Below are 15,505 nucleotides of genomic sequence, written 5' to 3'. Positions count from 1 at the left end.
AGTTTGGAGACAGACTAATACATGCTATCTTGTAGAAGACTCAAGCTCAGTATCAACTCAGGAACTATTTTGGGACCATGGAGATTAAGCAGATCACACAGCAAGGAAAGGGTGATGAGTCCTTGACACTAGTGCCACAGAAAGAAAAGTCTGACCACTTTTAGCTGGTAAAACAAACCAAAATGGGGACTGCTTTAGAGAGGAGTTGATCTCGTGAGGTACACATGGTTTCAAGCTCTGTGAGGGAAACTCAGGCTCTTTCATACAAAATGATAATTGTTTCACTATTACAGAGCCAGATGATTATATGGTATAACGAAAAAATCAAAAATTCTGCTTTACCTCTTGATGAACCTTTGACAGAGTTGCATTGCCCCACACTCAATCACATGGCACGCCATCCCCAGCCTCCTGACCTCTTCCTGTCCCACCACTAAAGGACTAATACTGAAAAGTGTTGAAGGCCATCTACACCCACTGAGGCCAATGGGAGTTAAGGGTATTCAGCATTTGCTTTAATATATGTACAGAGCATAAACACATTGAAACCAGGTAGCACGCTGCCACTTTGCATCCCTCAAAACAAGTGTCACCAGGCATTGTATTTCTGGTAGGAACACACAAGAACACCAGAATATATAGCTGTGAAATTTACAGACAACTAACGGTCCTGTACAAGGTCACGAACATCATGTGGTGACAGCATGACTGCAGCAGCTGACGAGCTCAGACAGTATTTTCATTTCTGAGGGCGTGGAGGGGCCGGACACCAGAGGGGGTTCTCAGTGGGTGGGTATTGTCAGTCCTGTCAAATGTTAATATCAGAGAGTTAAGCACTACTAGTTGCCACTGCACTCCCATGCCAACCACTGAAAAGGAAAAAGAAATCCTGCTGCACCGCTGCTCCCAGGAGAGGAGGCAGTTGTGTGGTCAGCATGAGCAGGAGGCAGCGGAACAGCTGCAGCAAAGAGAACAGAATTTGACACATTGATAGATTTGAAAATGCTAACAGTGCATGAAGTGTGGAATTCATGATTCACGTTGCCTTTTTATTATTGGTGACACAATGAAGAAATGCACTGGTTCTCAGAGAGATACAAGACGCAGCAGCATGATGAAGACTATGTTCCAAATACATAATAACACTATTTTCTGTCTCTCTAGGGAACGTGTGTACCATAATTTGTCCTTGCAGACCTTTTGAACAGCATTAAAATTCTTTTTCCAAAGAACATATACAAGTTTTTTCACTCCCTCCTGAGTATTCTTCCCAGAACTAACACTTATTTCTTGCCAGACTTTGATTAAGCCTTGACAGCACCTGGCTTCAGCTTCCCTGTCCATAAAATGGGAACAATAACACGTGCCTTTAGATGTATGGTGAAGCTTTATAAGTGTTCATAAAACTCTCTAAAATATTTCGAGAAAAGCAGTTATCTCAACGGAAGAGTGTTGTTATAATAAATATAGACAAGAGGATATTCCACGAAGGATGGGTTTATGGAGTATGGTTTCTCTTAAACAAGAAAGTTATCTCAGAAGAATTTCCAAAAACACACCACTGAATTTTTCATCCTCCTCCTCTAGCTTCCACTTTCATCTATGTTCTCTGTGACTCAACTGCTTAGGCATGCAGTTTGATATACTGTACTATTAAATGATTGTTAATCATCCTCTTCCCATTCTCTCTGCTCATCTAGCATCTGTCTCCTTTCTTTCCCTTCACACAAGTTCAGCATTATTGGTGCAACAGCCTCCTCCTCTGCAGCTGCTGCCATCTGGAGCAGATTTCCTGCATCTCTCTATATCAACAACACTGCATCTCTCTTCAAACATCGTATGAAAGCAACTCTCTCCCTTGGCCACTATACTTGCTTCCCCTCCTAAACTCTGCTATTCATTATTATTCAATTCTCCATGATACTGAACTCTGCAGAAATGTTTGGCTCCATGTTGCACGAGAGAAGCTCTCTCTAGAGCCAAGTGAAATTTTTTGGCCAAAATATATTATGCACTGAAAAAATGTAGAGTTGGGTTAATTAAAACATTTTGCAAATTTCAGTCGATTTTGAGTAATTGTTTAGATCTAAATCAAAAATGAAAATATTTCTGAACTGTCACATTGAATTGCTTTGACTTTATCAGAATGAATCATTCCAATTTTTCGGGATAGATTCACAAGCAGATTTAGGCACTATTCACAACACTGGAAGAGGCAGTGGTAGTGATACCTTCTTCTAATCTTTAGCCCACTGGTCAAAGCACTCATCCTGGATGTAAGAGACCCAAGTTCAAATCCCCCCTCTGGAGCAGGGACTTGAACCCACATCTCCCTCCTCCTAAGTAAGAATCCTAATCACTGGGCTGCTGGCCAGCTGACTTTTTGATTTGCCAAAAATTCGGGTGGGGGAAGAGGGGTTGGTTTGGGTCAAAACACATTTATCTTAATTTGTTTTTCAGAATTGCCTGCAAACTGAAAAGTCAGTTATTCCCATAGCTCTAGCTACCATGATTATAGGGTTTACACAGCTGTAGCAGGGATGTACTCAGAACCTTACAAAAGATTTAAGCCAGATCCTTAACTGTTTTTGCAAGGCTACCCTAGGGCTGTAGCACCATCAGGCTGTGAAATTAAGGGGGAAAACCTTATGCTCAAATACATTTGTTTGTCTCTAAGGTGCCACAAGTACTCCTTTTCTTTTTGCGAATACAGACTAACACGGCTGCTACTCTAAAAAGGGAAATGGTAGCGCTGTCCCTATACAGCTCAGCCTGGTTTCTCAGGAAAGACCCAGATTTCCCTGAGCTCTACGTCTTTGCAGTGAGTCCCCTGGCATGATCCTGTCAATCTTTATCACAAACAAATGAAACAAGGAATTAAACAGTCTTATCTACAGGCCTCTTCAGGCCAGAAAGCTATCTGACAGGTAACAGAAGTTCTGTGAGGTGGAGCAGACCATCTGGCTGGTCACCCCTACAGGACATTTAGTTTCACCTTCTCTCCTCGCTCCAGCGTGGGGTATACACAGCACATCTCCAAGTCCAATAAATTTACAGTCTCCTACAGATGTGCTAAAAACACAGGCCACCTGTTCAGTTTAAGGAGCAGGTGAAAGATCATTGCTGAGGAGATTAATGTAGTAAGGAATATGGGTCTGAAGGAGTAATCGGAAGGAGGAGAGAGCAACTGACCTGTCACCCACACTGTTTGGTACTGTGATGGGATAGACAAACCCCACTCTGTAGAAGAAGGGCCCATGCAGCCCTGACCCACTGCATCTGCACAAGTTGGAAGAGGAGCTTTAAAAGGGGAAGTGGAGTAGCTCAGTGGCAGGCAGGCAGTGGAGGTGAGCTGACATGCACTCTGAGCTCCTGAGAAGGAGCACCATGGGAGCTCTTGCTTCCTGAGGCCTGATGACAGTGACCTGACCCAGCCTACAAAGAAGGGACTAGTGGCTTTTGAAGGTCAGAAACTTTATTTTTATGTTCAGTTCTTTACTTTAACCTGGGAGAAAAGCAGGCTTGTAGGAAGTGATCCAGGGAGGCAGTCACAAAGCACCGCAAGGTGCAGAGCTTAGCTGCCTAACATCAGGTCCTGGATCAGAGCCTGGAGGAAAAGGTGGGTCTGGGGTCCCCTACCAACCCCTAATTAGGGGACACTATGGAAGCCTATCCCTTGGCAGGGCACCTAATTGATGGAAGATCCTGAAGATACAAGAGTCCACATCACGAGACCTGACCCAAGGGGGAAGCTCTGAATCCCTCACTTGATCCTGAAGACTTCCCTGATTGTGGACCCTTTATGCATACCCCAAACGGGACGGAGCAAGCACAACCTGGCTGGAGGGCTGAGTCACTGAAAGGACAGACCACCAAAGGGTGGGCCGGCTGTGAGAGAGGGGAATGTCTAGGAGAAAGTCAACACCCCTCATCCAAAAACTAGGCAGTGCTGTACTTCACAGGTACCTTAGATGTTTCTGTGCCATAAAACCCTGATTCAGACATGGGGCCTGAGCCAAAAAAACCCAGATTTGATCATCTCTGAATTTTAGGTTGAAGAGCTTTGAAATGAGAACCTGTATCTGAATGTTGCAAATTGCCCCAAACCTGATAAAGTCCCAATTCCAAATGAACACTCTACATTTTCCAGTTACTACCTATCTCTCCCCAACCATTCATCGAGTAATACTTACTGCCTCAGTTGCTTGGAATAGCTTCAAATGTTCCTTCTTAGTTCTCCTAGATGTCTTTGACCGACAATTTCTATTGCTCTACTCAGAAAGCCCCTACTTGACATAATGGGAAATAAAGTCTTGCTGAAAATACAATAGTTGGATTCCTTCACTTCCCAAAAATACCAGGAGTGAAATGGATGTCTTTCAAATGCAGAATTATATGCACAATCATCTCCTAGCACTTGATCAAAGTTCTTTTCCTTTTTCAATTAAGTCTCCTATGTTGTATTTCCACAAATTAGACTTTTTATTTTTCACTTAACTACTGTGAATTACATTTTTATTCTGCATTTGTGCTGTGTTCAGGAAGGAAATTTGTAAAAATAAAACCAAACAACATATATTAAGCATGCAAAGGAAAGGGAGGGACTATATCTCTTTAACAAGGAACAAAGCAAAGACCAGGAGAATGCAGAAGTTACATGTCACTGCAAAAGGTCAGCTTCAGAAATCAATTGAGCTCTCCAAGTTAAACGTCAAAGAAATTATAGGTTTCAGAGTAACAGCCGTGTTAGTCTGTATTCGCAAAAAGAAAAGGAGTACTTGTGGCACCTTAGAGACTAACCAATTTATTAGAGCATAAGCTTTCGTGAGCTACAGCTCACTTCCTCAGATGCATATCGTGGAAACTGCAGCAGGCTTTATATATACACAGAGAATATGAAACAATACCTACTCCCACCCCACTGTCCTGCTGGTAATAGCTTATCTAAAGTGATCATCAGGTGGGCCATTTCCAGCACAAATCCAGGTTTTCTCACCCTCCACCCCCCACACAAATTCACTCTCCTGCTGGTGATAGCCCATCCAAAGTGACAACTCTTTACACAATGTGCATGACAATCAAGTTGGGCTATTTCCTGCACAAATCCAGGTTTTCTCACATGTGGGGATGTGAGAAAACCTGGATTTGTGCTGGAAATGGCCCACCTGATGATCACTTTAGATAAGCTATTACCAGCAGGACAGTGGGGTGGGAGTAGGTATTGTTTCATATTCTCTGTGTATATATAAAGCCTGCTGCAGTTTCCACGATATGCATCTGAGGAAGTGAGCTGTAGCTCACGAAAGCTTATGCTCTAATAAATTGGTTAGTCTCTAAGGTGCCACAAGTACTCCTTTTCTTTTTAAAGAAATTATAGGATACACTAATAATACAAGACTGTCTGTTCAAATATTAACCCATTCTGCCTACACTACTCCTTGACCTTAATAAGTAATTATCCCACATGCCACGATAAATCCACAAACAATTCATGACAGTCTACAACTCACTCATTGCCACATATAATTCACCAGTATCATATCATGTACTGGCTTTGCTAAATTGAATGGAAGTTAAATCAAAATAAGGTTTATGCTATCTTTTTCAAAAAGCAGTCTTCCATGTACTAGGGGAACCGTATTCTGTCAATAGCTCAAACCTAGTGGGTTTTAATAACCATACCTGCTAATAAGAACAGGGGATGCCTTGCAAGCTCAGTACAGGGAGAGGTAGAAACTAGGTTTGGGTGGCAGGTCAAAAGATTGGCAAAGAAAGTGTCTGTAAATTAGATTTTCACTAAGAGACAAACCTCTTTCTCTAACACTATACAATAAAGCGCATACAAACTGTATTGATTTGAGAGTGCTGGCCTCGTCATGAACAACAATTCTACTTTGTATTTATATAGCAGTTTTCATTTTTTAAAAAAGGTAAGTATTATCCTCATTTTATGGATGGGAAAACTGAGGCAGAGGAAAGTAACATGACTCGTCCAGAATCACATAGTACACAATCCGGTGCCACTGAAGTCAATGGCAAAACCTCCAATGGCATGAGTAGATTTGGCAGAACTAGATTTGTATTTTATTTGACTGATAATATCCAGAGAAAGACGAGGCTGGTGAGAGCTAATATCTTTTATTGGACCAAGTTTTGTTGGTGAGACAGACAAGCTTTAGAGCCACACAGAGCTTTTCAGAAGAAGAATTGCTCTGTGTAGTTTGTCTCTCTCCCCAACATAAGCTGCTCCAATAAAAGATATTACCTCATCCACCTTGCCCTCTAATATCCTGGGACTGACACGACTGCAACTATGCTGCATACACATGATACCTATGTTTACTTTTAAGTTTTTTTTATTTTTATCTATTTTAAATTTTCACAATTCTGGGAAATTATGGGGGGAATCAGACAATAATTATTTAATGATGGCAAATGTTGAGATTTGAAAAGTTAAACTTTATTAAAACAAACTGTCAACATCACACGTCAAAATATACAACGATAATATTCTTAAATCAACCAATCATACCTATTTTTATTATTCATTCGTTAGTCCATTTGTAACAAGCCTAATGCAAAAGTCTAAATAACTGGAGTTTGACTCTAATTTTCTCAAGCAGCATTTTTCTCATTTTTCCCATCTGTACATTTCTATTATATTCAATGGAAATATTTATCATTTTGTGTCTATGGTGAAATCAGCATTTATTGACATTTACCAACAAAAATTTAATCCGTCCTAATCATGCAATAGGGGCTGTTGTGAGATTAATCCTTGAGGGGGCCATTTAGGGATCTGGGCCAAAAATTGGGGATTGGTCCTGCTTTGAGCAGGGGGTTGGACTAGATGACCTCCTGAAGTCCCTTCCAACCCTGATATTCTATGATTCTATGACTGCTGACTCTCAGTCCCCTCACTGACTCTTAATTCTATCTACTTGATGGGAGTAGTCTCCTACAGTAAACCGATTAGTAGTATTCATCTGTACCAGTTGAATGAATTCCAAGTTTATAGGCAATACACTGTCCTGGAAGCTATAGACCAATCAGCACTGAGTTCAAGTTTCACAGCAACATGACATAATGATGTTGCATCAATATCTGGATGTGAGTAGACTATCACATACTGACACGGTATCACCACTAGTGGGTGCAACACTATTATGCACTGATGCAGCATCACAACATGTAGATGCAAATGTTAGAACATCACAACTCAGCCTCACCGCAAATACAGCAAAACCTATCTTAAGCAACCACTTAGGGAACAGACAGAAAAAGCCTGCTTAACGGAAATTGTCTCTAACAAAGGGGGAGCCGAATTCTACTTAACATGTTTGGACATATTCTGGAGTGGTCTCTTTAAGACAAAAAGTTACTTACAAAAGGTGGCCTCATGGAAGTTTCACTGTCAATTATTTTGCCCTGCAAGACAAATGGCAAAATGTGGCAGCCCTATATTTATCTTCAAATGGTTGCAAAAATGTCTCAAACCATTCTTCTGACTAGGGAAGTGTTATCTCCATGGGAGATTTCCCTTCTCTATGGTGTATATTTTATACTTAAGCTAATTTTAAAGTACCATCAATCTAACTATTATACAGATAGCCCACTTCCTCCTTATTACATCAAGGTTTCTGTGTGGTTCATCAGGCATGTAGGTTTTGCCTGTTAATGTACTGTTTAGATTTGGAAAATGTGAAGTTATTGATTAGCATAGCAAATAGGAAGCTTAGCTGTTCAGCCCGTTTTACTAATAAATCAACATAGCCACAGAGAATGTCTATTTTTCTCTAATATGAACAAGACTTACATTCCTTATGTTGCATAAGTGCTCCTTTAGCACATCCATAACATCTGGAGCATTGGGAGTCAAAAATATTTGTCAAATGTACATTTAAAGTATGTTCAGAGCAAAATCTGTAAGGATTCTCCCCATAAAATCCCAAGGACATTAATTCTAGAAACTACAAACACTATCCAGGGGTGAACTAAATTTGTCTTTAAAAAACCCAGCACACATCCCAATCACAATTTCATACTATGCATTATCACTTGTAATTTATCTCAGTGAAACTGGTATGTAATTACCATCCCTATTACTCTATAACTAATCCCCTTCCACGTGAAAGGTTTCCTTTTTAGTTGACTGAAAGGTTGATTCTATATAATACAGGCATTGGGTGGCTCAATCACATCACTTCCAATCCACAGTCATACCTTATTATTTCAAGGAATAGAAGGCCACAGATCAGACTCCATTTTTCTGTAGTGCATGTATAATTCAAGGATGCCTGCACCAGTTTTCTACGGGCAATATTAGCAGAAGAGAGCAGACATTTAAATGAGTTCCATTATTTAAAATGTAAGAAAATTCAAGGTCAGTGGACATATGTGCAGCCCACCATAGATCAGGATAAGCCCTGATGTGGTGAACTCGTAAGACTATTTGATGTCAGGGTCAGTTCAAAGGCTGTCCTGTGCATAAGTGCATCAAAATGAACAAATTAATGCCAGGCTAGTTGCACAGGTCCACTCTCCCTCATCATTCATCTGCAGCCTCTCCTCAACCATATCAGCACGATAGGACCAATATCTTTGCTGTCATTTGCTGCAGGTTTCTCCTGAGTTGAAGGGGGTGTCACAGAGTGTGGAGCAAGCATTAATGCTTCCTCAGTTTTCCATTGGTTAGTGCACAAGCTTTTTGTCTGGGAGGAGGTTTAAGGGAGTGAGATATGTCACTTCATGTGGGGCCTTCCTGGCCCCTCCTTTGATCCCACACACAGTGGGCAACAGAAATAATTTGCAGATGCATAAGATGGCTACACAGAAAAGGACCAACATCCTACTTAGCCCTCTTCCTCCCGAGCAAGGACCCACCATGGCTTTCTGAAGGGATTTGTTCTCCTCCACTGTGTGGTCTGAAGTCTACCCATCAGTTTATCCTGTAATTGATTCTGTTACATAATCCCTTTTCCATGCAGCTGGTGAAAATAACACGATTCTAACAATGTAACATTTGCATTTACAAATATGCCTCTTAATAAAAGGAAATATAATTATGTGAACTTTTAACACTGTAAACCAGTGTTTCTCAAACGTGGGCACAAGGGGCTCTTCTTGTGGCCACAGACTCCTGGATGCTGCTTCAGGCCCGGGGTGGGGTGGGGGGCAAAGCAGAGGCTCCTTCCCTGGGGCTGCCTGCAGGGGTTGGTCCCGACCCCTGTCTGGAGCCAGAAACACTGTAGGAGCAGGCAACCAATGTGAGTTCCCCACCTTCCCAGAGGCGGTGAGCTTCAGGCTTCCAGCCTGGGGTGGTGGGCGGCAGGCTCTAGCCATGCGGCAACAGGCTCTGTCCCGCAGCTGCAGGGTTTTGGGCTCCATCCCTGGACTCATCCTCTGTCATCACCTCAACCCTCGCTGCCTCCTCCAGCCCCCCATTGCTCCTGACCCCCCACCTCCTTACCCACCTCATCATCCAGGGCTTAATTTGTCCCCCAGCATGCCGGCGCTGAGTAAGGCTGCTGTGAAAAGTGATATTAACAAATATAAAAATATCACTTTTCACAGTAGCAGATTTCCTAACTAGCAATCTAAAAAAAAAAAAAAAATCAAAACATGCGAAGTGCCTTATTTATGTTTCTATTTTGTTTAGGTCCAGTAAAGAATAGAGACAACTGTACACTATTTTTATCACTGAGTCTGAAAAAAACCCCTACATAAATAAATTACAATGATTTGGACATGTATATGTGCTTATTTGTTTGTTTTTCCTAAAGTTAATTAAGTATTTTAGGAAAAAATTGTCAGAGAGGCCACCAGCAAGAGTTGGTGGCCACCCTCTGAGGCCACCAAAAATTTTGTTGCGAGAACCCCTGCTGAAAACACTGGGTTAGAGAGGTAAGAACTGTCACTTTTCCACAACTGGTCTTCTTAGAAAAATGCAAACCCATGCAGCCCCCAGGGATTGAATATTTTCAGTACAGTTTCAGATTCATACTGTAAACTGCACTTTTCAGTCCATTGGATTGTACAGCATGATAGCTAGTGAATGTGCCAAGTACATTCAATGAAACTCTTATTCAAGTTAGGAGTTTGCATATTAGTGCAGATAGATAAACTCAGCCAAAACCTTGAACTAAACCACAGCCTTTTGCCACTTTTCACATTGATCTGGTTGCATTCTATTTTAAAAGCTTCCCCACCATTTGCATACCTCTCCAGCCAGCTGTAAAAGAGTTGCCTTCCAGATTCTTTACCACAGAAAATCATTCAGTTACACTAGAAAATTGATATTGATTATGAGAATTATATAAGAAATATCATTCATTACTCTCTAAGGATGATGTGGAATAGAATTAAAATTGTGATAATTAATATGCAAAAACCCTGCACACATTTTTTGCCTCTGCTTCTTTGGATGCATTTTCATCCTCCAAATGCCGAATGGGAGTATGTGACTGCTTGTTCTTAAATTTAAGCATATATGTAAGTCCTTTGCCAGACTGGGGCCAGTATGCTTTGCACCTTGCAAGACTGAGACCTTACAGAGAAGCAAAAAATAGAATTTTTTTAATTTAAATCCATGGAACTAAATCAGTGTGAGAGGAAGATCAGGCATACTGTGTCTGTGGATGACTCCAGGAATAGAGGAGAAAACTAGCAATTTCATGTTATTTCTAAAACAATTGTAACAAGTCCCTCAGCAGGTGCCAGACTTTGCATAGGGGAGAGGCCAGTGGCTTGCCCCATCCACACGTGCTCCCTCTTGAGCCTGGAGTACTGCAGACAACAAGGGATAGCCTCTAGGTCTTGTGCTCTTCAACACTTTGCAGCTGAGCTATGGCTGCCTCCTGATCAGTTCAGTGGCTCAGGATTTTGGCAGTGGGATGCTGGACCAACCAGACTGGGATGAATGTGCCATCCTTTCCAAATGGCCTTCGTGAAACAAATTGGTGGTCTTAGTCAAGCACCATTCACCACAAAAGCTACTATCATGATGGCTGGCATGGCTGCCTCTGGTATTTTTGGCATGGAGACTGACTTCCTTATCAGTGTGGTTCCTCCAAGCCAGTTCTGAAGTATATTAGCAGAGCAGCTTTATTCCGCAGCTTGTATTATGCCTGTATCAAGGAGGACTTATTTCTAGAAATGTTCACTCTGGCACCTTTAACAGGCACTAAAATGTAAGGAATTTTTTATGTTTAAAGTAGGTTGACATCTTAAGAGCAAAGTACAGAGCATCAAATAGCACATTCATAGAGGACCAAAATGAAATGAATTTAAGAGCTGAATTCTAATATAGCATTAAACTGCTAAAGAGGGTCTTTGCGCTAAGTGCTAAGTACTTTGAGTTACCCTGAACATAAATCAGATTTTTCTGAGTTTGGGTTAATGTGCCATTTTTCTATGTATCAGAATGTCCTTTGTTCATGAAATTCAGCAGCAATCCTGCAACCACTATTCATTTTCTTTCTTTTTTTCCCTCCAAACTGGCAGATTTACATTATCCTTGATCCCCGCAAGCCTGTGCAGGTTTTAATTTCATGTAGAACACATTAGCTGGATGAGCTGTGCAGAATTTTCCATAGGTTTCCCATCCTGCCTCATCCTTTTGTCTTCATTCCAGAAAATTACATGAATAAGTTTTGTTTATTATTATTTATTATTTCTTTTTGGCCCTGAAATAATCTGCAGAGCCCAGCTCTGAGATGCATGCTGCTCAGAAACAATTTTGTGCCTGGTGGTAGATCCACTTTGATGAATAAGAAAATTGTTACCAGCTTTGCAGCAGATTAAATACATATTATCTAACTCGTCTACTGCTTCAGTAGGTCATGGAGACTCCAGCCACAATACCAGGAGAAATAAAAACAGCGCTTAATCCCCCAGGCAGGTTCCTTGAGTTTATCACTGATTTTTGATTAGGCAGAACAAATAGATAACTACAGCTAAAATTGTCTGTCTAATCAATGGACCCTGCATGAAATCAATTCTCCTACTTTATCCTGTGGTTGAAAGGAACTTTTCAAGATAAAATTCTTTATTCATAAATGTCTTATTGCACTTATTATTTACAATACTTTACATAATTAAAACAGCAAGAATTGTAAAAAATTTTTTTTATAAATACCATGTTTCTTTGCATTCTATTTTCCATTCATCACAGGCAGCCACATTTAACTGGTTAAATTCACCTTTGTTTATAGTTCATTTCACTTCAGTTCCTCATGCACTAACCTAAATGCTACTGGGGTCACCAACAGTGCAGGGGAATTTTTAAATAAAAGTTTAAAAAATATATCTTTTCAGTGATGTAAGATCATTCCCTGAAGCTCAGCATGAGAATTTCCATCTTCTTCCCCAGTGGAGGGATTGTCAACCATTTCCACAGCACCAGCTCAGCCCAGCCTTAGACCTCACCAAAGAACATGCAAAAAAGCTGAGAATCTGTGCATAGAATGAGGCAGGGGGATGAGGGCCTGTAGCCAGCTCAGCTACACCAACCTTAGTGTAGCAGAACCCTCTCAATGTGAGCTCCAGAGGAAGCTGCAGGGAAGGGAGGATCGGGCAGTACAGCTCCAATGCAGCCGCCCTGCCAGGGAGGCCAGATGGAGTCAGGAGGCCCCGAAGCTGATGCAGCAGGACAGACCCTATGAAGAGATGGTCATTTATCTACCGTGGATTACAAGATTTGCGTGGCTCTCAGAGGAACTACAGTTTCTGGGGTCTGAACCCTACTCCTTAATCAATGGCCTCACAGACTACACTCACCCCTGGGCCTGCCCACAGTTTTTGTCCACACAGATATTCTAAAAATTGAAAGATCATAAGATCATCATTGCTTGGCATTGTCCCTCTAAAATGTATATCCCATTTCCAGAGGTCACAGTTCTACTGAAGTTCATCAACATGTTTATGAAAATTACTCCTTTATATTTTAGCTCTGGAAAATGTGCTTTACTGAACTAATTTCTGGAGTCTTAATTCCTCTGTGAGAGTTTTCTAGCCTGAGCTACTGGATCTCTAGGAAAGAGGAATATTTTCTTGCCACATACCTTTTTTTTGTTGGTGGGACAAATGTAGAAATTGTCAATGACTGTTGTAATCCCGGGCTGCAGATTCAGCTTTGTATATAATGTCCCAAAATCCGATGACCTGAAAGAAACATTGAACAGCTATAAGTGCTTCCCAAAGGCCCCAGTATTTCAACCATCTCTGAAATGTACTTTGTTACACCAGGTATCTACTTTTGATGCTTCCATACCAGCAATTTAGTTTTCTATGTTGTTAGGTCATTAGGTAGTAGAATGGACTTGCAACTATCGAGCAATGCTCAAGGCTTGAGAAAAATTTTTGGCCTCTCTGTATTATCCAGTTCTTCAAAGTGATAGAGTTGTACTGATGCTATACAATATGCTTACAGTCACAGATGTAAAACACATACAAAACCACAGGAATTGTTATGACTTCAGTACACGTCCATGACCACAAGCAGATAAAGAAGAAGCAATGGTCTCAAGTTGTAGCGGGGGAGGTCTAGGTTGGATATTAGGAAACACTATTTCACTAGGAGAATGGTAAAGCACTGGAATGGGTTACCTAGGGAGGTGGTGGAATCTCCATCCTTAGAGATTTTTAAGGCCTGCTTCACAAAGCCTTCGCTGGGATGATTTAGTTAACGTTGGTCCTGCTTTGAGCAGGGGATTGGACTAGATGACCCCCTGAAGTCTCTTCCAACCCTAATATTCTATGATTCTATGAAATTGACACTGATATTTTTAGATAAACCTGTGAAAATGCTTATCATCATTGCAGTACCAGAGGCCTCCACTGCAGTACTAATGGCCTCAGGTTATTTACCTAGGGTGTATTTAAAGAGGCTAAATCCTGCTCACCATGAATTTACTGAAAGAAGCTGATTTCAGAGGGAGTGTGTGCACTCAGTGGGAGAAGGATTTAGCACAAGACTGAAAGTAGACTTACTATGAAACTATCTTTACTGAAGACATCCACACATCTGTTTCTTTTTCAGATCATCAGTGCAGTACTGAGACTTAAACAGCAAAGCAAATGCTTGACCTCCAACAGGTTTTAAGCACAAAACTACGCATGTGTGCTACAGCTAAAGGTAGCGTGCACGCATAGCCTTGTTTTCATGGAAGAACTACAATTAGTCAAACCTTTGTGACTATTTTAAGTACGTATCACTGCAGTTACTGAACAAAGCAAACAATTTATCAAATCTATAAGCTAAAAACCTGAACCCTAAACATCCTGGACCAAATCCTGTATTCCTCATTCATGGTTCAGTTGTGCCACATGACCCTCCGTATTTGGGATTTTCCCCTCTGAGGAAGCCCGCTCAGTGCAGCTCAAAGGAGTTCAGGCCATAGGGGGCACTTGCCTCACATGGATAACTCTCGCCCCCAGACAATTCTAAAGGAGCCAGTTGGGTTTATGTGCAAGCCCCTGTGACTTGGGGGCAGAAATAAATCCCATCTCCCAATGGAACAATTTGAAAGAAAATTCAGCAAGATTATTTGATTCCTTATAGCTGCATTCTGCTGTTTTCCTGTTGATCAGCTCTCTCTATTGTCACTTACTCCATATCACTAAAGACAATGGGAACTTGACCGAATACAGCAAGAGTAAAAACTGAGCAAAGAGCCCAGGAGCTCCTTGATTGTATCTTCAAAGGGTAGCTCAAAGCTTAAGCGTTGCTTGAAATTACACCAGTTAGAATGGTCCTCTTGGGACCCCTTTGCTGTGAAATGTCCAGAGCACTGTATGGTTTAGCCATAGCTCCTCCTACCCTGGTCATGTCCTAGTCCAGTGAGGGATGTTTCTGATGCTGGGGAATGGGGAGTAGCTCATACAGAGCCAGCGATGCCCATTTTTCACCACCCAGAGATTCCCCTCAATCAGAAAAATACATAGCTTAGGGCAGCTTTCTGTTTTCTTTGCACTGGCATAAAAGGGATGAAGTCATGGGCCAGGATCTTACCCATGGAAACAACCAACAGGACATTTCCATTAATTCCCTTCTCTCTTCACCAACCCAGAAAAAAAGTAAGGCAGGGACTGTTACATGTTATGTATTTATAATGACTGATCTAGGCTTCTGCACATGCACACATACTCAGCACCCTCATGCATATATTGACATTGCTTTGGGACCAAATTTCAGGTTTATATATTTTTACAGTGATTTCTGTGTGGCTTTGATCCTTTCATTGTACAGTGTTGCATAACCTGCCGCTATACAATGATGTATTTATAAAATAAATGTAATCTGAGCAATTCAGGTTGGACAAACAATTACGTAGAAATCAAATACATAGTGACCATACTGTTTTATATTGTGTCAGTCTAACTAAAATACGGAAAAAAATAAGAATGGACAGACTCTAAACCTAATTTGGTTGAGGTGATGGACAAAACAGTAATTAAAGTTACAACTAAAACCTGCTGGCATCAAGCAGGCATACTGAAATTATAC

The 15,505-nt window shown here is 41.2% G+C and overlaps 1 protein-coding gene across 6 annotated transcripts in view; it reads right to left on the bottom strand.

The window, feature by feature from the left end:
• Window positions 1-15,505, bottom strand: part of SORCS2 (sortilin related VPS10 domain containing receptor 2) — an 832,543-nt gene that overhangs the window by 335,464 nt on the left and 481,574 nt on the right. For all 6 annotated transcript variants that reach the window (XM_084627472.1, XM_084627469.1, XM_084627471.1 and 3 more), the window contains exon 3: window positions 13,062-13,161. In XM_084627472.1, coding sequence (XP_084483598.1) covers window positions 13,062-13,161 — 100 coding nt within the window. The remainder of the gene's footprint in view (window positions 1-13,061; window positions 13,162-15,505) is intronic.

Source organism: Lepidochelys olivacea, assembly GCF_965140295.1.
Source record: "Lepidochelys olivacea isolate rLepOli2 genome assembly, chromosome: 4".
Taxonomy (NCBI): Eukaryota; Metazoa; Chordata; order Testudines; family Cheloniidae; genus Lepidochelys; species Lepidochelys olivacea.
The sequence above is the reverse complement of the archived record's forward strand: the minus strand, read 5'-3'. Positions and strand labels throughout refer to the sequence as shown.